Consider the following 25,899-nt stretch of genomic DNA (forward strand, 5'->3'; position numbering starts at 1 on the left):
GGAGAAAGAAAGGGTCGCCGTAGTTGAGAGCTAGGGCCATTTTTTTTAACGAGCTCTGACGTCATACGCCGCATGGACGTTTTTTGCTATTCACCTCCATCGAAATGGAGCCACTGTGGCCGGGATTTGCCACGAGGGGAGGAGGAGGGTGTGCTAAGAGGGATGATTTCTGGTCGTATGAATGCGAATGCGTGTACACGCATGCGCACCCACACCTTAGCATGTACGCTAACACACACACAAGCTGCCTAAATGCCTGTTCTAAACTGTGCAGGAGCTCACAAGATGCACGGCCTCGGAATATAAAAATCTTTGCAAACAGAAAAAAAGAACAACAAGCAAGCCGTCGGCACATTATTGGGGTTGGCCAATTTGTTCAGAAAAGGATACTAAGTAGCGGTCCACCATAGCAGGCCGAAATTGCCATACGTGGATAGCCTTGCCTGGCCACCGAGAGGTTGGATATGTAATCTGCAAAAGAAAGAAAGGCACCACAGTATACAAAGATTAGTTAATTGTACGCACTGTAAATCCACCGCATTACTGAAAGCATACACACGAAATGAGCAGTCGGTAGATTTACTTTTACAAAAATTAAAATATATTGGCGCATATTAGTTCTTAAAACAGTTATTATAACTAATATATGCCAACTGGCACGTGAATTTAACTGAGAAAAAGGGGGCCAGGCAGTAAAACGCAGCACCACCTGCGCAAAACATATCGCAATCCTCGAGTCTAAGCACTTAAGCCCAGTTTAAACGTTACAGTTACTAAGTGGCGCATTCACCATAAAACACACTGATTCATACTATTAAAAAATAAAACAACGTTTCACTCTGCAGCACGAATGCGGAGTAAATGATCGAGCATTTGAATACGAAGACAATGTTTCCAACAACTGTTCCTACGTTTGTGGCATCGGAAGGTCCAAAGGGATATTTCACATAGGTTTAGGCTAAGGAGCGAATACAATGGCATATATTTTGAAGAGGCGAAACAGAGCATACGTTAAACCGCTGATGCTTTTGCTCCAGAAAATTTAATTAACATGTTTCATTCGTCTGAATTCCAAGACTTATATGCAGGGTGTTTAACCTAAGACTTTACACAGTTTTAAAAAAAAGGCTTTTTGAGTCATAAGAGCGCTTTTTTCAACAGAGCATTGCCAGCGGTGTAGTACATTAGAATACAGCTAATTAAGATGTGCTAACTAGCAGGCTGGTTAACTAATACTGAATAGTTAACGTTTTAACTATTACTGCTATGCTCCTTAACTATTGAGAGGCGTGTAGTCCACTGTAAGTAATATTCAAATTAGTTTTTAATATTTCTAAAATGCGGTTACCCTCTGCGCTGTGGCCCAACAAATTTTGGCTATTTCGACGAGTTACGTGCACTATATGGTTGCTTCGCCTGCAAGCTTCTTGAAAGCTCATGAATTTTGGTGCAATTTAGCCCGAATTTGTTGGGCCACAGCGCCGAGGGTAACCGCGTTATCGAAATTCTAAACACTGATATGGATACTTACGATGGGCTATACAGCTCTCAGTAGTTAAGGAGCATAACAGTAATGGTTAAAACGTTAACTATTCAATATTAGTTGACCATCCTGCTGGTTAGCATATCTTAGCTGTATTCTGATGTACTGCACCGCTCAGAATGCTACGCAGAAAAAAGAGGTGTTCTAAATCAAGAAAGCCTATAGCCGCCGCGGTGGCACAGTGGTTATGGCGCTCGGCTGCTGGCCCGAAAGACGCGGGTTCGATCCCGGCCGCGGCAGTCGAATTTCGATGGAGGCGAAATTCTAGAGGCCCGTGTGCTGTGCGATGTCAGTGCACGTTAAAGAACCCCAGGTGGTCGAAATCTCCGGAGCCCTTCACTACGGCGTCCATCATAGCCTGAGTCGATTTGGGACGCTATAACCCCCATAAACCAAAAAGCCTATCTTTAAAAATTGTGTAAATTTTTAGGTGAAACACCCTGTATATATTTCGCAGAAGTAGCACTGCAGTAAATGTAGCAGATACTTGGGAACTAAACGGAACGGCGCACATAACGTGTAACTGACGTACGCCTGCGAAACGACAAAGCTAGCACATACGTAGTATATGTACAGGAAACCGAAGATAACGATATCTAGTGTCGACAAAAATGTGCTCGACGTCGTTGGCAGGCCCAGTATTAATTCTATTTCACCCATCCCGTCACCAATTTGGGTGAGAAAAATGACCATAACTTTCTCGTTTTTTACGGAGAAATGATGCCTACGTCCAGATTTATGTTTGTAGATCAGCAATTCAGCGACAAAAGAAGATTTGTACAGCTCAACAGTCGAGAAGCGCGGCTAGCCCAGTGCATCCAGCATGGAGTGAAATAAATATGAACCGACTGTGCTGACAGGAACACGCTTCTCGGTGTGCAGTTCATGGTGCATCTGACAGATGGCGTCGCGACTCAATCAGTAGTAGTCACTCTAATCAGCAGCCCTGTTTGGCCTTGGTCGAGGCCCTAACCGAGTGATTCCGCCTCGTTTGCCGCGTTCTCGCGTAGCGAAAAGCGGCCGGCGAGGCGACAACGTTCTATTAGGGCTACCGATTGAGTCTTGACGCCCTCTAACGCATTAAACCGGTTACGCACACCACCGTTTATTTTCTCAGTAGCGTTAACAGGTGGTCCGTCTACTTAATCGTGGTTGCGAGGAGGGTGGTGAAAGGGAGGAAAGCGTGCACAAAGGCGCACAGGCGAGAGAAAGAGTGGAGAGAAACAGCACAGGGAAACGCTGAAAGCGTGACGTCATCGTGGCATTATCGACACGAGTAGAACGCCCTGCGATGCGCTCGATTCAGCTCTCCTGTTTATCCTTTTTCCAGGTCTCCAGCACAAGAAGGAGAAAAAAGAGAAACAACATGCATAGCGTTATGTTTCCTTATCTCCGCTAAGGTGAAAGTAATGTGCGACTCACCGCCTATGCTGTTCCCCCAGGCCAGGACTGTCATTCCGAGGAAGGCGTCGCTCAGCCCGATGACGATGCCGAAAGTCTGCGAAAAGACCCGCGCACAGGTGAGTCAGCGCCTTCAGACAGCGCTCACAGAACGCTCTGGAAAGCAAGTGACCACGCTATCTGCAAGTCCTCTCAAGATAATTTATATTCTGAATGTACAGACGACACCTAACGACACTTCCGTCATCAGACTGCAACTTGTCAAGCTTAAATAGAGCATCCCATGTGACACGTAGCGATTGTGGTGGGAGGCACACTCTACCGATGGCGTTCGTATCTTGCGTGGCCTCACCACGATAGTGTCACCCGGTAACTGCACCATTTTGGCCTCCATATCGCAACTGCACGCTTGAGCGAAGAGGAGATCATGGGAGAACGAAAGACGAGGCAGTCACTAGTTCACGAAGAGGCCGCTAGGGGTGCAGCGGATTTGCGTGGACTATCAAGAGACTTTAGCGTGGATGCGCCCGACGGGAAATGCCGCAAGTGCCACAAGTGTGGGCCACGTACAGCTGGCGGTGTAGAAGACACGCGGCAAACAAGATGGTTCATGCCTTTTGCCGGTTGCTGCGGATCAGCGACATACGGATTGCACGCCTCGGAAGCAAACTCGTAGGCGTCACCGTCACGTATGAACATACACAAACTGGCAACCAGAAAAAAAGACGGCACCGTCAGTAAATACTAAGTAATACGAGCACTCTCGCTCGCGAGGTGGGGCGGAGCTGGATGATACACAATTCCCGAAAGAGAAAATATGCACAGCGAAATTTTACAAGAACAAGATGTACTGCTGCTTTATCTCTGTCAGGACACAACCGTGTCTTGCTGCAGATTTTTTTTTTCGGAGAACACAACAAATCAGTCCCTGCTGCTGTGATATTGCTGAAACACCTTATCCCGCCCCTCTAAATCATTAGCGAGCAAATTCACGGGAACCTGATTTCGCGCGGTACGTTGAAGTAAAAATAAACAGAGCAGTGCACAATCACTTTGTCCCTGGAAACTCAAGCAAAGAAGGGTGCCAACACGCGAAGATGGAATTGCTAGAGTTTTATTTTCAAAAGGAACTTCAAAAGCGGCAAAATTTGCGAGCAGTCACACCTCAGTAACAATGAACGTTGCCTTCGAAAGCGTTACCAAACGCTACTCGCGCGGACAGAGCGCGAAGAGGCGCCGCCATCTTCAGGTGCAACGAGGGGGGGGGGGGAGGGGGGGGGGCAGAGCGTGGATAGAAGGCTGTGCATCTGCCCACACAATTTATGCGGTGTCTTCAACGCACTGCCAAATATGCTTGCACAAAGAGATGCAAAGTGAACGGCTCACTGATTCACCAAGCATTAAGATCTATTTGAGGGTATTTTTATGCTTCGAAGCTCCTTGATCTCACAAACGTTGCACGAATACTGTCTCGAAGTTTTTCAAAGTAGCAGTCGCCATTATAAATAGCGTTAGTTAGAACTACGTGATATGAACTACGACTGTTGCCAGACTAGTACGCCTTGCACGTGCCCCGCAGAGGAACGGCTTGGTGTTCAGAGCCGTAACCGCGATGGCTGCCGCCATAACTGCGTCAGCCAGAGTGCGCACCTTGAGCAGCGAGAGCACCTCGTTGGCGAGCACGTAGATCCAGGCGACGGCGACTAAGAAGCCGACGTAGCCGAAGGCCCAGTGGTAGCGCGGCGGCTCGTCGTACTTGGAGGTGGCGAACACCGCGATGGCCACGCAGGCGAACACGAGCAGCACGATTATGACGACCGGCACGCCGCCCACGTAGTCGTCGCCGCCTGACAGGAAGGGCGAGAGAAGAAAAATGATCTTGTGTTCACGGGATGGCGCATGCAGTGGGTCCCCACTTCCATAATCATAGAGTCCTCAAATACACGTTGAATGAAGAAGGAGGGATAGAAAGAAGGAAAGACAGAAGGAGGGAAAGAAAGGAGGAACCAAGGAAGCTTTGGTTTATGGGGGTTTAACATCCCAAAACGACTAAGGCTATGAGAGACGCCGTAGTGAAGGGCTCCGGAAATTTCGACCGCCTGGGGTTCTTTAACGTGCACTGACATCGCACAGCACACGGGCCTCTAGAATTTCGCCTCCATCGAAATTCGACCGCCGCGGCCGGGATCGAACCCGCGTCTTTCGGGCCAGCAGCCGAGCGCCGTAACCACTGTTGAGTTTTGACACGAACATCACGGCTAAGCTCGTATCCGGGCATATATAGGCTTCTCGCGAAGACTGGACATATATTTCTTCACCGCGGCTGTGGCCTTAGCCACTTATAGAGTCAAGCAAAAATTATCTTAAGAAAGCATTTGTTCCCTCTGCGCTTTCCCTGTATGCACTGTGTGCAGCTCTTTCCCGTTATAAAAGTATATACCCTCACGGTTCAAAACCATGGATGTACCGTGGAAGACTCACGGGCCAGCCAGAGTGATGGATATAATGAGTGTTTTTCGATCAGCAGACACTTAAACTGGCTTCAAATGTGAAACAAACTAGGTTTATTTGATTCCTTCACCGTGATAATAACTCGCTTCATTATTTGCTCCCTACCCCTTCACAAAATCAGGACTCGGCCAATCCGTTTTTCTGAAATACATCCGTTACTTATGCAAGGAAAACTGATTCCTCCTCTTTTTTTCCCAGTCTGCTGCATCTCGTGCACTCTATTGACTTTTTCTGCAACTCCGTTGCGTCTGTTGGTGTTAGCTGACATACTGATAGCGATAACGCAAGCGATGGATATAACGATAGCGGCGGCACCGAGCGCGGGAAAGTAAACAAAAAGAGGACCCCTCCCCCCATCCCCCCAATAGTCACAACCGGAAGCGGAATACCGACAGTGCGCTCGAGGAGCTTTTTCGTCATTTCCGGATGCAGTTAAACTTGGATCGGGAGCACTATGGGTTCCACGTTGCTCGTAAGAGAGGCCCGTGGCAAGCGCTTCGCGAAAACGAGAGTCCGCGAGTCTCTTTTGAGAAGCACCGCACCCTTATTACACCACATAGCCGCCAGGATAAAAGCTACACCCTTTTAACACCACCAAAAAGGGGAGTGCGAGCAGCACCGGGCTGCCGGTCTCACCCGTGGCGACGAGCGTGATGAAGACTGGGCTGAGCACGCAGTGCAGGCTGTTCAGCAGGCGGCACCAGTTGTGCTTGTCGTTCTCGTAGTCCACCACAGGTGTCGTCACCGTCAGGATAAAGTACAGCGGCGCCTGCGAGGGGACAAGAGCGGAGGAGGCATACAGGGCGACTGCAGAACGTCGCAAAGAAGGCGTCCTGTTCGCACTACACGGCGCATTCAGACCTCACAAATGCAACCTAGGCGCCTGACCCCCGCAATTATCTTCACGCTCCAATCGTGCCAAAAGAAACATGAAGATGAAGTGCCCGTCACTGATTGAATTATTTAATTAATCTGCGCTATTTCTGCATACCATCATCACAATCGGCAGCCTGGCTCCAGGACTGCTGCCAACCTGTACCTATGTGGCCATTTGCGTCTCCCTGTGCGCCTGGCGTAGCACCAAGCACGATATGGGCAATGTCGCTCGGGCGGAAAGCTGCACTGATGTCGACGTTCAGCAAAGCGTAACAAGGATGTTTTTAAGATGTATGTAGCTGGATATGCCTCACAGGTTAGCCCACACATACATGTGTCACGGGTATACTCTTCACATACCAATTTCACTGCTGATCTGCGCAGATTTCGTCTGTCTCGCGTAACCTCTCGTCTTTATTCTCTTGCTAGCTGTGCTACCGTTATATCCTAATGTACAGCACGTTGTAAGAGTTTGCGGGTGACGTCACTTGTCACCGGCACATTGTCCGAGCCTCGCCTTAGGGCCACAGTGGCGTTTTTTTGGCACAATTTAGAGGCGCCATGCAGGGAGGAAAGGCTGTAGATCTTTTCAGTCGCAGACTATCACGTCCAGAGCGCCAGGGACGCTACAACTCAGGACTTGGCGACTTCTAGTGAGTAATTTCGTCTCAACATTCCCAAAAAGTGTCTTTACAATGAAGTCAGGTCACCGCACGAGTTTTTTTTTTTCGCTTTAGGGTTAACAGGTCACCGGTTTTGCACGGCATACACGCAGGCGTACCTTGATCAGCTCGATGGCCTTGGCGTGCCAGGGCTTAGACGACCACTCGTCCAGGTCGATGGGAAAGACGTGCAGCCACAACTCGCGCAGAGGGGACAGCTGCGGCTTCGTCTCTGTGGCCGGCTGCGGCTTCGGCTTCGGCGGCGGCAGCGGGGGCAGCGGTACGGACAACTCGGTCACAATGTCCGGAATCGGCGACACCTCCATGCTCACGGTGGTGTCGTGGTTCGGGGGATCCGCCGAGAGGAACTGTGGCGACGGGGGTGCCAGCTCACCGTCTGTCGCCCAAAACGAGGAGAGAAATTAATAGTTCGGTCAAGAAACACTCACGGAATGTGTGGACTGAAACTAGAATTGCGTGCTCTTTTACACCGTGTATATCGGTTGAATTGCTTGTATATGGGAGTTCTATCAGGGGCGTGATAATATGTGCTAAAAGGTAAATGTATATGGGAGTCGTAAATGTATGCGGGAGTTTTTCTTGAGTAAACGGCCCTGGTTTCGTAGTGTATCGCAATCGGAAACTGCCATGTTCACCTGTTGGCCAAGGAAAACACTATCCAAGCCGGCCGCGTTTGGAACATGCGGCGAGGGGGGCAAACACACACATAAAACATGCGGACCTTTCGTACTGCGCAGTAGAGAAGTGATAGAGAAATGCCGAAGAATTGATAGCTATCAACTTGCTATCGCTATCGCGGAGTTACGCCACTGAATTTTCTCAAGAAGCGCGGAAATACCTAATTAATTCTGGCTCACACATGTGATTGAAAAAAAAAATGAACTAGGCAACCGGACATGAACGAAGCTGGGAGGCTTAACTTGTTTCGCCAGACCGAAGCAATTTATAGAGTCCTCTTTTCTTTTTACTGAAACTGCATGATCCTTAATTCTCATGCGCGATAGCTGAGCTAGGCTGTTTCATTGCTGCAGGCTCTCCCGAAGAGACAGCACACGGAAAATGTGACGGGCGAGGAAGGGGCACAGAGAACGCTGCAATGTTTTTGTGAGCAGAACCCACGCAGTCTTTCCTGGTCTAGCCACTGCACGTTTCCTTCATTTCATCCTCCCACCTTGACGATGCGACAGAGATTTGGCTCGAAAGCTGTATGAAAGCAAAAACAAAAATATACAAAAGAAACGAACAAGTGATATATGTTGCGGAAACAGCAATGCACGCCCGTTTATTTGGTATGAGTTGAGCGCCATGTTCTTAGAATAAGTAGTCAAAAAGCTAGCTTCCTTTTACTGACGCTGCATCTGATAAGGACGGAATTAGAATCTAGGAAGACAGACTCATGCTCCGCATAAATTACGCGAAACAGTTTCATGCATAACGCTTAATGATGAGGCTATAAGGAGAGGACAGTGACAGCGTGACGAATAAAAATGCGCATGCAGCTTGACTTTAATCGTAGACGCACTTAATGTACGCATATACGTGAGCTCCTGCTTGCTTCCCCCTACCCGTACACAATACTGCGACACACAAGCGTTAGCTAAGAGGCTGCATATATTTCACGGCAGTGCTGTACGTAACCGCGCAAAGTGCAATATCTGTACGATCACTCAAAGGTGTTACGCTTTTCCGATGAACCGTTAACCACGTTTGCTGTGCGTTGTAAGAGTAATCCAACCGAAGAGAACGACGCGACATAAGAAAAATCACAGCCTCAAGTCACACCTATGCAGGTGTTCAAGAAGTCCTTTAATGTCCGCCTGCTCAATGCACAGCAGTTACTTTTATCGGGGTCTCCTATGCTTGCACATGTCGCACCCTGTGTCTCAAGGCCCGTTCGGGCTGTTTGCTTTTAAGTCCCACTAGCCTCGTTTTTCACGAGCTCTGTCACGGCCACTGGAGACTTATCAAGCCACCCCCCCCCTCCCCCCACCCCTCCTTCTCCCAAAGGAGGTACGGGTACACACTCGGCACGTGCGCTAAGGTCTTGACTCGACATAGGTAAGGTAAACCAGCCGGACGACAGAGCAGTTGGCCGTGGAAACCACAATCTCTAGCTCCCTTTCTTGATAGTTCCGTTCACTGTCGACGAAGCTTCTTGCACCACGACGATACAGGTGACGGGAAAGAAGGAATCCGCCCGACTGTGCTAACGAACACACGATTCGGTTTCTATTCTGCTTTCTCGGTGTCACTCTTGCCACATCAGAGTTGATCGATAAAGTCATCGGCTATGAACGCTCTTCGTCGAAAGTCCCCTATACAACAGAATTTATTGTCTTGTTCGCTGGAGCACTAAGAGCACCCCCTGAAGCCCCAATGCTCCGGTGAGGAAAACAAATGGTTACTCCTTTCCCACCAGAGAATCGCAGTGTCGGGTGATTTGTAAGTACCTCAGTGCACGACTAGACGCAAGCTCGTTCTCGTTCTCCACATTCAACCTTGAATGCGACGCAACGCATCTTATCGCTGCAACTCACAAGCCTGCGGCTCGTGTAGAAGAGCGGGCGCACGGGTCGCGGCGTCTTAAGCGCTGCACGGATCTAGCGACGCGGTGTACAAACAAGAGGAAGGCAAACAAGGCGACTACAACGTCGGATACCGCGTGCTCGAGCAGCAACGACGGTGCAGGACTAGGCAGGCTGGTTTACGGTCGTGAGATCGCGGAATTTCCGCCGTTACTCTGGGGCTGCATGGCACGGGCGCAATCCACGTGCAAGGCACGGCGGGTCTTTCCAATCGCGAAGGCCAGGAAAAGCCAGAAATCTTTTAACCGGCCGGATGTGTGCTTTGAGTAGCGAGCTTGACGTATCGGGAGAGGGAACTACTGTTCTTCTACGATCAGCATGCAAGGAAGCTAGTTCTTTGGCAAGTACTCCATGTTATTGGATAAGGCTCGAAAGTGTCCAAGGCTGTTGCCTCGAATGCAGAGGCCGACTTATCGGCAATTCTTACATACGGCAGTTCTATTTGCACGATGTATATGTTGTACATTATTTATTGAGAGAAAAAAAATATGGGCCACTGCACTTTGTCAAACAAACAAAAAAAATCTCCGGATCGCCACCCCCTCATGTGCCATATACATATTTTTAATCATTCCCTGCTCGGATGGCATAGGGATGCCGATATTCTGACTTAGCTGTACAGCGAAGAGCCGCTTTACCTTACGATGAATCGATGCGCAGCACTGTCTGGCTCGGAGGCAGTAACACAAAAGGGCAAAACAGCCAAGTTTACTCAATTTTAATATCAACTATGCAGGGACGACTGCTAGCCAATTGTGTTGTGGAAATTTCCAAATGTGGAGTGAATTCAAGACCAAGCATACAATATTCATTACTAGCTAAAAGTGTCTGCGCTCAGGTTTTGCATGAAAAAAGAATAATAAAGGAAACAGGCAGTAATTTGTTTAGATTCCAAGTGAGACGGCGGCTTCCAGCTGGCAAGAAGGCGCATGAGCCTTTTTGATGGCTGCGCAGCTTTACCAAGGTCAGTTTTGCCATTATTTTCGCTCAAGCACTCTAGACCTTTTTCTGTTCCGGTACCTCCATGCCTGAAGTTCAAAACGTCTCTTTTACAAACAATTTTACAAACAAGGGCTACTAGGGGGACGAACGTCACCCAGCACAGGTTCTTGCCATCCGGTTAGCTGTTGATGCCTTTACCGGAAGTGATGCGGTTCCGGTATAGTGACGTTCTACCCTCTAGCCAATGGGGAATGCTCAGGTCTGGTCACGTGACTTCCCTTCAGCCAGTGGGCGAATTTCATGACCGACGACGCATTTTGGCCCCATGGGACTTCTAATGTTATCGCACTAATATTAACTAGGCGTTTTGCCCACACCACGGAGGAAGACTATATAGGAGTGGAAACTCCGCTGTCTGCGGCGACCAGAAAAGGTCACAAGCCCGCGGCGCCACTATCATGCTGGCGGCGCCTGGCGGCCAGGGAAGAAACTACTGAAATACAACGTCACGGCGTGCCCGCTGAAGCAAACACCCGTTTCGTCTGCCTTGAGCGCGCGCCGGAGCCGCCTGCCCGGGCGCTGCATTTTTTTTTTTCGCTGCGGCTTCTATGAGGCGCCGCAAGGCGCCGCCACTCCATGCGACCCAGTCGGCGCATACAATTGTGACTTTATCTGGTCGCCTGCGCTCGCTCGCGTTGACGGGAGCTTCACCTCCTATATAGTCTTGCTCCCAGCCCACACACACGTGCAAACAGAGAGGTGGAAAGAGAGAGGGAGAGACACTCACTCTGTACGCGGAAGCTCTCGCTCTTGGGGCGCCTCCGCTCTGTCGAGGCGACGGAGGCGGCGCGGCTGCGGCGTCCGCCGCTTCCGCTGCGGGTACGGGAACGCACCCGTGCCTCGCGCTCTCCCTCGCCCGTCGTGATGATGTAGATGGAGTTGCGCCGGTGGTGGTGCAGGTTCACGCCCGACATGGTGCGCCGCCGGGGCCGGTGGGAGGTGCTCTCGCGGAAGCTGAACCCTGCGCACGCAAGAGAATGAAAGATGAGGATAACGATATATGGGATGATGCCCCCTGGCCAATCCACCGTCGTGGGTATGTGCCATTAAGCCTGGGGACATCATCATATACAGCAGCCATAAGGTGGACAAAAAAAAGGAGACAGGATGTTGGAAGCGCCCAAAGGAATAAATCAACGACTTGATCACAAGTGCCACCACGCCACGAATACTGCAGAAAATTCCCTCTGAACATTAAGACACGCTGTCACTGAAGTTTGCTATCGGTGATAACAGTGCTGCAAACGCAGAGGAATCACGCAGCTTTCTTTTTATTGCGGCAGTGTGCCTGCTGGCATAAAGTATTATTTACAAATATAGACACAGCTCATGTTGTGCTAAAAACATTTAATGGAGGAAACCATTATCCTTCCAAATCATAGAGAGGAATAATATGGGGCTCTGAAAAAACAAAATTTATTGAATTTAGAAGATTCGGGGACGCTCTGACGTAGCCAGATCAAAAGCGCAAAAGGGTGAAACACTTCGTGCCATTTCTCTGTTTTTCCATCTTGCTCTGCTTCCTTCAAACAACGAGGTGCTGTCATCCTTACGGAGCAACACACGATGGCCAAATACATACACAGCCGTGTATCAAGGGGCACAGACACATAGTTTCTAGGTGTCCGTTGTTTTGCCTTGAAATAGGCATCCGGGCCTAGTAATAACGAAAATGAGCTATAAAAAACCAGCTAACAAAGTTAATAACTAATTGCAAACTATTTTGTGCCGGCAGTTTCGGTCTCGGCCGACGCCAGAGCTGAAGTGCTCCTTGGTGTCACGGTCGACCGGCCAGCCTGAGCTACCACAATACTGATGACGTCGGCGTCACTGGCAAGCACTGGTTGTTCCTGAGAACAACCATTGCATTCGGTGACGTCAAAGTAATTGGAGCAGTGAATTTTGACGTCACTCGATATGGGTGGAAATGCCAAGCGGTTCCTCGGACAACATTCAGAATCAGATTAAATTATATTCCCCTGAACTCCTGCGACTGAACCTTGCTAGAAGGCATCTTCTTGCGCTCATGAAACAAATCAAATCACTTGTTTGCGTTGTGTCGGTACCCCTTTAACTACTGTGCTCAAAGTTAGCTCAGCAACTAATTCTTCGGTGGTACTGTTTTCACAAGGTCACGAGCATTGCATTTCTCCCACACAGGAAAACACGAGTGGCACTTGCGGACGATGAGCACAAGCATAATCTAGGGAAAAAAAAGAAAACTGCTTTTCGGCGCTATCTTGGCGCCAGGCTCACGCTACTCTGGCGCTATTCTGTTTTTTTTTGTTTTTTTGCGCAGTGGTCCCCACACGAAAGAGTAAAGGACGTCTCGTCAGGCTGTCAGGCGCACGTCTTCATGAGCGCCGACATTGTGTGCCATCGTTGACACAACTTCGAGTGAACCTGGAAGCGAGGTCGTCGGTCGGCCACACGCTGCTGTAAGCCTGCGGCTCCCACAGTCGCCGACTATTGTTAGCGCGAAATGACAAGAGTTGCAGACGAAGGACGGCGAAGTAAAAAAGGAGTTTTTTCCGCCTTTGTTGCCGGACACGATCGAACCCCGATACTCAAGGTTGGCGACCGACAGGGCCCTCAATGAGATAACGCGAAACAACAAGAGTTCCGAGGGAAAGTGGAGACTGCTCTTTTTTTTTTTCGGAGAGCAGAGATATAACTGGAGATAATTTTTTTGTCTTTAAAAACAAAATGTCCCAAGAGCCTCGTTAAGTTCGCTGAACCCACGAGGCATCCGGGACATCTAGTGCAGCGGCAGCAGGGCTTCATATAGCTTCGCTGCTCGCACTGTACCTTAATTAGGCCTATTTTCATGCGTAACCAGAAGCGACGGATCGCCTACAGGGAACCGATTTCTGAATCGACAACACGCACTCTGCATGTGCCCTAGAAATGACGGACAAAGTGTTGACCGTCGCTGTGAATGGGAGACGTGCGCGAATTAGGTATTATTCGTGACTGCGATGACTGGCGAGAAATGAACTATATTGCCTCGCCCATAATCATTTCCCAGCTCGGAAATATCTCTCTCCCCATTTTTTTCGATAACCTGGAGTTCAACAGCAAGTAATATTCACCGCACCGGAATGTCATCACCGCGGTCGATGAGTACCTTGGAATGTTTTAGTAGTGCTAATACTAAGAACAATAATGCCTTTATATTTACAGCACTAAATAAACAACGCAATAATTAGGTCTGCCAAAGCCATAGTGGGTTTGTCAAGTAGTGTTTGGCGGTCAGCCGATAGAAAGTTCGTAGATTAAAAAAGATAAAGACAAAAGACAAGAAAAAAAACTAACCGCTTAGGAAACGTCACATCAGTAAACGTAAATGGCTACAGATGTCCCGATGTTCTACTCTCTGATAACGAAAAATACAAGGAGTGTATGAAGTGGGGATATAAAGTCGCACATTCCTTCTGCCCCATATTTTTCAATATCTTGCCACAAGCAAATAGTATTTATGTCTAAGATATCAGCGCCTACACATATCTCGCGTTTACGAGAATGGGCGTACACAGTCTTGGACAGTATAAGCTGAAACGGTCGCGAGCCGAAGTTATTGCGCCAGCGCACCGTTCGGACATTAAGCGGCTGAAACACCGCTGTTAAAAGACGCGGTTGCATTTATTCGTCATTTGCGCCGTGCCAGATCAGTGAGTGACTTAATCGTCGTTCGAAGCTATATGTACTACAACCGTAGCCAACAGTAAACAGGAACAGGAGCTTCCACTTAATCTATATATTCGGGTACAGTCTGGCGATTACGGCACCCCTCAAGCTTTAAAGGTCCGGAGCTATGAGGACGGGACTTCGCCGCACCCTTCTGAAGTGTTTTGGTTTAAAGGGGTTTAACGTCCCAAAGCACCGCGGCGGCTCTCCTTTCTGAAATGAGCATTTTCAAATGGTGCTCTGATCACTCAGCCACACTGTTCAAAACAAATAACTTTGGAGTCCTCAGTTATTTTTTCTACACAAAAGATTGAAATAAAGAAATGAGATGGCAGTTCGCTTTGTCCACGGCAGGTGGCGCCACTAGGACGGCCGGCATTACTGGCCTTCGGAGCCGTCGTTAACAGCATCGGTGCGCAGTGCTAACTGCTGTTGTGCAGCTTGAGCACGAATGTCAAGTGACACTCAAGCACCCCAGTTGTGGTACGGATGTCATGCGTATTGTTGGATTAATATGTAGAACTAATGTCCCTGTGGCCTAGTGCCGGAAAAATAGACGTGCATATTGCATACGGGGCGCTTCGCGGCACAAGCCGCCGATTTTCGAGTAGCTGCTTTCGGGGAGAACAGAACGTTAATGTGTTGGTTCTACGAAAAAAAAGAAGATCATATCACAGAACCCACACTCCAGTTTATTTCAGCGCTGGCAGTAGCTGCGGGAACGCCAGATTGAGCTGGTGATTTACCTCGTTAGCAGCAATATATTGCGCCATTGTAATTTCCTCGCGTTATTTTCGCACTGTATTAAAAAGCATTTGTTGTAGCTATTAGTGCGAATACATTCATGATTCATCGTGCGAAGAAGGAAGGTCATTGTGACTAAACCAACAATCGCCAAAAGGAAGAAAAATAGGCTAAAAACAAATGACGTGTCGGGACCCCTACGCGTCCCTTGTTCACATATGAAATGAAAAAAAAAATGTCAGGTTTTCCGAATTTATACGTGCGATGTGTGCATGCCTGTAACCTTGCTCACTTTCGACAAACACTGATTCAACACATCGACCAATCGATGCTTTTTTAGGCCTTTGCAATAAGTGCTTCCTGGACATCAGCACAGTGCTTACTGCACTGTCGTGCTCTCTTGGAACTAGCACGTTGGAACTGGTTTGCGTCAGCCGTCAGAGGACGCGTTTCGAGAATTCCCTCACCTGATGCAACGCTCTACAGAAGTACGCTAATGCACGGGACAGTGGTGAAATTTAGCATGACAATACTTTAAATTTTTCAGCTTATTCCGGCTGGTTACATCTGCGGGTGCTGAAATCTGTAGCAGTTTTATATCTTTCTTAGCAACGGGCTCTTTTATGTGTAGCAAGTTGGACCCAAGCTTCCTTATTTCACTCACCGCCGACGCTTTCTTAGCAAGAAAGCACAGTCGAACGTCGCTGAGCTCCTGAAGCGGCTTTTGAACACCGTCTATAGTCTTCCTTTCAAAGTCGGAACGCTCACGAACTATAAGATATCATCTAAACAATCGTCCGGCGATCACACGCATGCGCGTGTTCGGTTGTAAATCTTGTGCACAGTGCCGAGCGGTGAACATTCTTAATAGCCCTGACCACATTTCCTCCTTTCGGCAAAAGTATATCGAACCCTAGAAAGCAAGCTTTCAGGCAATGCTCCGGTTTTAATCTGTGCAGTCTTATAACGAATTATGCGGTCCAAAATGAGCGTTGGACTCTGAACTGATTGAAAAAAAATAAGAACGCGCAGACGGCTGACCGCGGTTAGTTGACACGTCCGAGCCTGTGCGGTTAGCCGGGAAGAAGCAAGTAAGTGAGGCGGTTGAACCGAGCATTTCCCAGCACCAACACACACTATGCGCACTCACACGAGGTTTTCGTGCCGTCCGACAGCTCATTATCCACAGCGAGAGCCGGAGAAGCGTCTGGCAGCCGGGAACCGGCGCGCTGGCAGTCGTCGCAACGAGAAGGCCCGAAGGCCGGCGGATTGGTCACGTGACCGGTTTTGGCGGCGCCCATGCTCCCGCGCTGTAAAGCGCCTACAAGAACGTGAGGTAGCTTCTGTGACGTCGTCCAAGACTTTTTAAACTGAAGCAAAAACACAAACACAAAAGAAAAATGGCTGGGAACATCGCACAGCACACGGTCGCCTGGAGGCAAAACGCTAAGGCGCCCGTGTGCTGTGCGATGTCAGTGCACGTTAAAGATCCCCAGGTGGTCGAAATTATTCCGGAGCCCTCCACTACGGCACCTCTCTCTTCCTTTCTTCTTTCACTCCCTTCCTTATCCCTTCCCTTGCGGCGCGGTTCAGGTGTCCGCCGATATATGAGACAGATACTGCGCCATTTCCTTTCCACAAAAAAACAATTATTATTATTATTAATCAACGCGGCTTGAACCTAGTTATACGAGCGAGAGCTATCTTAAGCACGGTCTCCGCTGTCTCAAATCAAATGCCAAGGTCAAAGGTCAAGGTCAGGATCACAACGGTCACAGTTATATAATCACGTGGTCATAATACCATACCTTGGGTCACGCCACCATACAGCTAAGTTCGGTTTAACATTGTGAGGCACCGAAGGTCATTGACGATGTGGTGCCCACCATGCATGCCAGGCCGACAACCAGGCAGACCTCTCCTGTTCCATTAAAGTCCTTCTCCTCCTCCTCCGTCTCAAATCAAATGCCAATGTCAAATTCACGGGTCAAGGCCAATGTCAAGGTCAGGTACCCAGTGGTGATTGTCATAAAATCAAGTGTTTATACTACCACCGCTTGGGCCATACCACCACGCAGTTAAGTTCTGTTTGACCTTGTGAGGCATTGAAGGTCACTGTCTCATACACATCGAAATAGGAAGCTGTAGCTTAGCTCAAGGAGTATAGAGCTCTCGCTCTAAATACAATTGTTTGGAGACAAGGCATGAAAGCGATTTGCGTGACCTTCCACCGAGGAGACGTCGGCAAACGAAAAAGTACTCATTTTCCTAATAATTAATATGCGCAACTGTTTCTTTTTGTTCGTTTATCACTGTTAGTTTATCACACGTACCTCGCACCTTCTCCGTGAGAAGCAACCCTGGTAGCCCAGACGCCTTTCCACATTTAGAAATCGCCCCTTTGGCACGGGCGATCGCGTGAGCACCGAGTTCCCACGATACAGCCTCCTCGGCTCTAGTAAGCCTAATTTAGGGTTTCGTCGGTCGATGGGCAACAGAGGTTGGAGCGATGTTTTCACGCGGAACTTATCACACACCCAGACACTCTCGCGTAAGGCACGCGAGACTGGACTCACGCTACAGCATGCCGAGGCAGCACTCTGACGTTCTTAATTGGCCCCTGAACAGATCTGTAGCAATGGCCAAAGATCTGCACTCCACAACCTCAAGTCTTGAACAGTGTAGCCGAGTTATCAGAGCACATTTTAAAATGCACATTTCAGAAGGGTGTGGTGAACTGGCGTCCTCATACCTTCGGGTCTTTAAAGTTTGAAAGGCGCTGTAATGCCAGACTGTACACGAATATATAGATTAAATAAAAGCCGTTATTCCTGTTTACCTTTGGCTACGGTTGTAGAACATAGCTTCGAACGACGAATAAGCCACTCGTTGATCAGGTACGGCACATAAGACGAATAAATGCAACCGCGTCTTTGAACAGCGCTGTTTCAGCGTCCGACGGTGCCGCTGGCGCAAAAAGTTCATCTCTCGACCGTTCCAGCTTATACTGCCCCAGACTGTATACGCTCATGTTAGCACTTACAGACACAGATACGCCAGATATGTGTTGGCGCTGATACACTGCCGAATGTCGAGAAAGCGCTTTCTTCCTTTCTTCTTTCAGTCCCTCCTTTATCCCTTCCTTTACGGCGCGGTTCAGGTGTCCGCCGATATGTGAGACAGATACTGCGTCATTTTCTTTCCCCAACAACCAATTTTCAATTTTCAATTTCTCAGTAGAAAAAAAAGGACACAAGCAATGTGGTAAAATGCAGTCATTTCTAAGCAATGTTTTTAGTCTTGCAGCGATAGTACGCAGTTAGATTGCTCTTCGGAACGTGCAGTCTTGTCATGTCTTACTACGCGCCAATGCTACACGTGATATTATCGGGCATGCCATAGAGAGGAGAGCCCGAATTCATCTTTCACCACCAGATGTTCTTTGCAGCCTTCACCGAATTTCAGTACGTGATAGTATGAGCACTGCAGTTCCGTGGGAAAGCCTCTGCTGGGGCAAGAATCGAACCCATGACCTCGGGCTCAATGGGAAAAGAATGGACAGCCGGAATCAACACGAAGGTGACCATCTCCACGTCGACCGAAAGCGACAAATTTTTCTAGGCGTGATCATCACTAGCCCTCCCATAGAAGTGGTAGCGAAGGACTGACGAACACGGAAGCTAGCTATGCTGATACAAAACAAAATGAACGCAGGTCCAGGGGGAGCCTCTGTCTCCTAGCCAGTGTTTCGACAAGAGCACTTATCTTCGCTTTGTCAGACTTACCCAACAATTCTGGTGAAAAGCATTTTTGAGCGGGAAATAGTTTGTTAACGCAATTTTTTTCATAGAACCTAAGATTTCAGTACAACAATCAATATATGCGTAGACCACCCGACGGCAGTCTTGATTTTTTTTTGCTATTAACGTTTTTGCTATGATCAAAGGTTCCCCATTGGTTTTCTATGGCAGACATACTGGTTGACGCGTTCGCTGGAAACACGCTAGAAGAAAGATTTTGTCGCGCGCCAAAAGAATGGACCATTACCTTCGATACTTTCAGAACAGTATCTTCCAATTTTTCAATATTAAAAATTTTTGTCCGAGAATGTTGGACATGCGAAGACAAGTTCTCTCGTCTAAACGTTGCCATCAAGAATCCCATCTTCCTGCCCTGTCTTTAGCGTGGATTGCTATATATATATATATATATATATATATATATATATATATATATATATATATATATATATATATATATATATATATATATATATATATATATATATATATATGCTGATGTATTTATTTTTCAACCGTCATGTTGAATGAACTGCCATATAACGGTTTATCCGAGCAAGCTAAGCCTAAAGTGATCTCCTTCACATCGAATCTTACTGCACAGACCATTCGGGGAAGACTGCCCAAGCCCGGGAGCTGTTCTTCGAGCGATACGTAGCCCACTTACGTCGCAGGACGACGCCTTCGTACGCGTCCGGTGCGTTGTTGTCGAACATGCCAGACTTTTTCTGCTCGTCGCCAGCGCCTGCGAGGGTGGGAGAGGAGATCGGGGAAAAGAAGGGGGGCTTAGTTTCAGGTCAAAAGAGGGAGAGTATCAAACGAGGACAAATGCGTAAGCACAGCAGCTGGGAGGCGAGAGGTGCCTGATTGGTTCTGCCCGAATGTGGTTTGTGTGGGCGTTTGTTACACGTTGCTTCGCGCGGCGTGGATCTTATACTTTGTCGCTCAATATTTCGTGGTACACCTCTGTGCTGGAGCGAAAAGTAAGGTCAATTGGTCCGCGCATGCTGCGTTGAACAGCGCATGTAACAGAGACAACAAACCGCCACGAGGACACACGTACGAAGTCCCAGAATTTTTTGTGCGTATGCGCAGTTGTGAGAAATATGGGAGAGAACAAAATTTTTGCACAAAATTGTACATTTTATACTTATTTCTCCACTAAATTTGAGAACGACTTCTGGATATTGCGCTTCAAGAGGAAAACTAGTTAGAAAACAGAAAAAAAACTGTGCTTTCATACATTATTATGGAGTAATCAATAAAAGGATGCTTCAACACTGTTCCCTCTCAAACTGTTTACGACTGTACGCTTGTTATCTCGACTTTTATTACGCATAAGCATGCGCCAAACACAGCGTTGAAAAAAGGCTATTTTTGGTTATAAAGTACTCAATTTTTACCATAACGTTATAGCCCATATGAAAAGACGTTTTTTTTTTGAAAAACTTTCAAGGGGGAAAGAGGAGGTGTGTGCGGAGGGGGGGGGGGGGGGGGTTGTGAGCGCGCATGCAAGCCTTCCTGGCTTCTGCTCTCCCTCGCTGTCCAGCTTACAGTATCTGCGTCGATGACATATAGATCCATATCAAACTTCTCCCAATCAACGTACCTGCACAATCAGAGTAAATATCAACGCGAAAAAAAAACAATGACTTTTTGCCTTTTGGGCAGATATAACGGAGACAGTTAAACCGAGCATCTAAGACGGGGTTGGGGTGGCGTTCCAGTGTAATCTAGGAGAGCGTCAACTTGAGTCTGGTGCGAGACAGGCTACAGAAGGGGTGTACACTGACGAGAACAGTGCGCAAAGAGAGAAGTTGAGCCCGCACCGTCGGCCTTAGCCCTGACAGGGCAGAGCCCCTCCCTGAGCTTCTGCAGCAGACCCTTGGGCGCCGCCGTCACACCCGGTGCCTTGTCCGTCGCAGGCTTCTCCTGCTCGGCCTTGGCCATGCGCTGGTAGACCAGCCTGCCGAGGACCACCACCAGGATGAACATGATGTACAGGATGATGAAGCCTGCACGACAGGGCGACAGGGGGCGCGTCTTATGTGAGAAAAAGGAAACCGGGACGAAACAGAGGGCGCGCAGAATACACTGCCGATCGGAGAGAGAGGACAGATTGATATACAGAAAGAGGGACAGACTTTCTCGCCCTATCTGTCTTTCTTTTGGCCGTTTTGCGTCCGCATAAATTTACTAGTGAAGCATTCACCAACTAAGCACGTAAGGATTTCCTTCTGAAGCACAGTCAATCCTCGGTATAACGGCATAATGAATGTAACCAAGGAATCGCTATTCCCCATGGAAGCGCTCCGACAGAAGGCCGCGCATTTCGTACCTCGTTGTCATGAAGCAAAATTTTCCTGAGATGGGATATAATGAACTCCAAGAGAACTTACCTGGTAATAACGCGCTGAGTATATCCATTATTTGTAACGCTGCACAACTGTTCCGTAGCCATTAGAAGTGCCAGACTGAAATTACCGCGGATAACCGGTTCTGTATATCAGAGCAAAAAGCATGCATAAAACTTTTTTCATCTCATGCGGGACCCCATGGAGCGTTTCTGCGCGCGATTCGTCGGCTACATCGCTTTCGAAGCCTGCGCGCCCGTAATCGCTGAAACGCGAGTACGCGGCCCGCTTAACGGAGGAGCCTCTACAATGTTGCCAAGGTCTTTGGAATTCCTCCATTTTACAACCTATTCGTAACGCGTGGCCCGCTGCGATCACGATCAGCTTCTCAGGTGCCGTGTGATGCTTAGTTTCGGTTTTCCGCGACCACGTGGTTAGACCGTTCGGCAGTGCATTTGATGTGCCTGACTGTAAAGACGCTCCGTTGATTGCACAGTGTTAAAGGTGCACTAAAGAGGATTCTGAGCTGGTCTTTTTACCGCGAAAAATCGTTATGCACGCTCCGAGCACTCTTAGAAACTTCGAATTACTGTCCTGTGCGACTGATCTCCTTAATAGATCGAATTAAAGCCGCGGCTACCGCCTTTAATTATTTTAATTTTTTGAACTCGCTCGCGAAAGTAGGAGGAGTCAACCAACGTGTGGAGTGCCTTTGAGCCGGTCGATTTCGCTTTTATTTTGTATTTTTAGGTTTTCGCGAATAAATAGTTTCAGTCGCAGAGAACATAGTCGCAGATTAGGCCCACGAAAATAAAAATACGCGTGGGCTCTTTGCTTTACGTATCACTTCGCCGATGGCAGAGCGACAGGCCGCCACACGACTGGATGAGGGGCACCCCATGCGTTGGTTGACTCCTCCTACTCTTGTAGGTGAGTTAAAAAAAAAAGGCGGGAGCCGGGACGTTTAATCCGAATTAATACGGGAATCGGCCGCAGAGGAGAATGATTCGAAGTTTCTAAGAATGCTCGGAGCGCGCAGATATCGAGTTCCCGCGGTGAAAAGACGAGCTCATAATCTTTAGTGCCCTTCTAAGATTAGTGACAGCGGAGGAAATCAAAAGCTCAAGACGATTTCTGTTGACCCGCACGCGGTCACGATCACAGCGGTTGAACTGGGTAAGAATTCTCCGAGCATATTTGGAAACGAAGAAAGCGATCACGAACGTCACAGTCCACGGTGTGAAAGGCACAAGGACGAAGCTGAGATAATTTGCCATCGAAGCAGTTGAAGGAGCCTTTATGAAATTTTCAAATAGTTAATCTTCGGTCTGGCGTAGTAATTCTCCACTAGACATTGCTACCATGCAGTGATGTGCTATGCCAACGTGCTCATCCGTCATGCGGAGAAGCAAACCAAAAGGGGGCCCTCACGACGGAATCGCCGCCGTTCGCCATTCTTCACCGAGGCCCGTATAGGATTAAACACCGAGAACACGGTGGTGCTGAACATGCAGGACAGGCCTCACCCCGTCCGTTATGACACTATTACTCCAAGACTCTTTTTGTAGAAGCCGCGGGAGAAAACGATCGAGCACGCGTTGGTGAGGCTAACATGCTCGGTTGGTGTTGTCTGTATTCAGCCGCGAATGGCTACAGAAGGCTAACTACGGTTGTAACGAAGCAACGGATGTAGCGAATAAATCACAGGACCTCTTCGACTTGGTTGTATCGAGGTGCAATTGTAGTAAATATCTTCTTCTGAAGCAGCCCCGCCGCGGTGGCTCACTGGTTAGGGCGTTCGACTATTGATCCGGACTTCCCGGGTTCGAACCCGACCGCGGCGCCTGCATTTTTATGGAGGAAAAACGCTAAGGCGCCCGTGTGCTGTGCGATGTCAGTGCACGTTAAAGATCCCCAGGTGGTCGAAATTATTCCGGAGCCCTCCACTACGGCACGTATATTTCCTTTCTTCTTTCACTACCTCTTTTATCCCTTCCCTTACGGTGCGGTTCAGGTGTCCAACGATATGAAATAGATACTGCGCCATTTCCTTTCCCCCAAAAACCAATTATTATCGTCTGAAGCAGCAATGACCTGGTGGAACTGGCTGCGACAAATACGTATTTTACGGTTTTATTTATTTATTTATTTATTTATTCATTTATTTATTTATTTATTTATTTATTTATTCATTCATTCATTCATTCATTCATTCATTCATTCATTCATTCATTCATTCATTCATTCATTCATATGCTTATTTATTATTCCTCAAATGCACTTAGGCAGGGGTTTCACATGAGGGGTGGGCATCTTCAGTGAATGATGACGTGTTCAGTGGTTTTCTGAGTAAGACGCAAGTCGCTAAATTGGCGCTTCAGTTGTGCTTTTAATTTTTTCGTGGTTCGAAACAGCTTAGTCCCAGGGAACCCGCCCCGCGCGTTCGCGGCGTATGTTATACGGCGCCGTGCTTAACCTGACGATCGAAGTAGGCTGCAACGCCGGTCTCCGTGATTTTGCTGGACAAGCTATGGGCCGTCTCAAGTAACTCGAGTGGATCACTTTGCTTACAGTGGCCGCGCTTTTACGACGAGAATGCGCACTTCTCTTTGGAGATAGCAGCCGCTCGACACAATGCCCATTGTTCGTGCACACTTGTCGATGTGTGCGATATAGGAATGCATGTCGATGCGTGCCCATGGTCGATCGGTAACACAGCACTGCAACCTGGATGCAGCTGGGCGGCGATTTGAAATAGAAACTCTTTTTGTGGCGTCCATTTTAAAAAATCTCCCATTTTTGTAAAAAAAAGAAAACGTTTGCCGAAAAGTTCTAGCGGGAAGCTCTTGCCAAAGTCACTTCTATTACTCTGCTTTCACACCTGGATTGGTATTCTTTTTAGTGTTACCTTTTCTGAAAATATTTATTCTATTTGTCACCACTCCGGCCGTAGAAGTACGACCAATTCACCGATGTGCGAGGCAGATATTGTCGCGCGGAATTTCAAGCTACGTACTATGCTTGATCGCAGTATCTCTTTGCAGCACTGTAGGAGCTGTGAAGTGTTGAGGCGACGTTCTGGCACAGCGGAATTAGTGCCAGTATATAAGTTCCCTCCATGACAGTAAAATTATGATATATACAAGTAGCATCTATAATGACATCGGTAGACTAATTCTGTGTAGAAAGGAAACTACGTTTTTATGCAACCAGACACAAAATTTTCAGAATATTGTTTTGTTCAAAAGCAGTGACACTGAAAAAGCTCTCTACTTTTTTTCCGTACACCCCGGTAAAGGACATCACAAAAAACAAATCGTTTAATATATTAAAAGAGTAGAAAACTGAGCTATTTGGTTCATTCTTCTTGGTGGGAACAGTCGAAAAAAACCAAAACGCAGACACAGAAAAGAACACACAGAACGTAGACGAGGCTGACTGTCAACTAAACTAAAGCGGTGCGTCAGCACACCATCCATCTCTCTGTCAAGAAATTTCCTTCTTGAACGAACCCCACGGGAGATAAAAGCAAGATCTTTTTTACAAGGAAACAAAAAGCGCGGATTTTCCAATAAAAAGTTTAGTTGACAGTCAGCCTCGTCTACGTTCTGTGTGTTCCTTTCTGTGTCTGCGTTTTGGTTTTTTTCGGCTGTTCCCACCAAGAAGGAGTTTAATATATATTTCAGCCGATGTTTAAGTACCATAATAACCAATCTTGAACACGTTTTAATGAAAATAAACAATAAAAATCAGCAGCACAGCGGAGAGCTACGGGAGGGTAGTGCCTCTGCTTTTGCAAAAATAAATAAAAATTAAAAAAGACGTCCTCCGAGTCATGTGCGCGTTAGAGATGTAATATGCTTTGTTACTCTAAAGCTGTATGTGAAGCAGTTATGAAAGAGTGCGGTAAGACGCAGCTAGTATGAATTCAATAACTGAAAACGCAACTGCAGATATTGCGTGAGAGAGCGTACAGCCTGAAGAGGCAGTGAGCTCACCGATGGAGTGGGCCAACGTGATTCGCTGAGTGTAAAAGAGGAAAAAGGCCCAGAAGGTGGCGCCGATGTAGAAGATGACGTCACGCAGGAAGGGCCTCTCCATGACGTTGAAGTCCTGCGTGAGGTACACCGATCCGGCCACCACGCACGTCACGAAGATGCCCGCGCCTGCAAGGACGAAGCAGGTGCAGGTGTGATGTACCAAGCGGCGGAGGAAGGATTAACGTTGTGAATGTTGGGACAGCACACGTTATAAGCGGGCGCTGCTCTTTAGCGTGCTAGGTTAATGTACTAACTCCATTGCGATCAACGCAGACGAATTAAAACACACAAACAAGCGCGCACAAACACTGGCGCACACGTTTTCAGACACCACCGGTTTCGACGAGCTGTGTGCATAGTTGTTATTTAGGACCCGTCTACACTGTTTCCGTTGTGCCTCTACTGCATCTTCGTCTTGTTCTCGTTGGAATCCTTCCCATAAATTAAGTCATGCTCTCACACCCGCAATTAAAATTACCAAACACAGATGCCCTACTCTTGTGGAAGTTTAATTGTCAAAATTTATCCTTCACGCAAAAAAAAACTACGCAAATATCTATTAATGTCGCAACCTTCCATTATCACGTGCATAATCCCTTCCCACAATATTCTTCAAATGCAGTTGCTCAGAATACAGAGCCTCGACCCAGTTACCCACTCGCCGCGGTGGCTC

General features: G+C 47.9%; 1 protein-coding gene across 2 annotated transcripts in view; it reads right to left on the reverse strand.

Annotated features, from left to right (window-relative positions):
* The window catches only part of LOC144121518 (mitochondrial sodium/calcium exchanger protein-like), a 119,214-nt gene that overhangs the window by 4,905 nt on the left and 88,410 nt on the right, over nt 1-25,899 (reverse strand). The window contains exons 6-15 of one of the 2 annotated variants that reach the window (XM_077654755.1): nt 25,185-25,352; nt 20,662-20,847; nt 19,500-19,577; nt 16,183-16,353; nt 11,329-11,562; nt 7,113-7,390; nt 6,092-6,224; nt 4,595-4,791; nt 2,966-3,041; nt 391-471 (exon numbers count right to left, since the gene is read on the reverse strand). In XM_077654755.1, coding sequence (XP_077510881.1) covers nt 391-471; nt 2,966-3,041; nt 4,595-4,791; nt 6,092-6,224; nt 7,113-7,390; nt 11,329-11,562; nt 16,183-16,353; nt 19,500-19,577; nt 20,662-20,847; nt 25,185-25,352 — 1,602 coding nt within the window. The remainder of the gene's footprint in view (nt 1-390; nt 472-2,965; nt 3,042-4,594; nt 4,792-6,091; nt 6,225-7,112; nt 7,391-11,328; nt 11,563-16,182; nt 16,354-19,499; nt 19,578-20,661; nt 20,848-25,184; nt 25,353-25,899) is intronic. The other variant, XM_077654756.1, reaches the window with a different exon arrangement.

This window comes from Amblyomma americanum, chromosome 2 (assembly GCF_052857255.1).
Source record: "Amblyomma americanum isolate KBUSLIRL-KWMA chromosome 2, ASM5285725v1, whole genome shotgun sequence".
NCBI classification, from domain to species: Eukaryota; Metazoa; Arthropoda; class Arachnida; order Ixodida; family Ixodidae; genus Amblyomma; species Amblyomma americanum.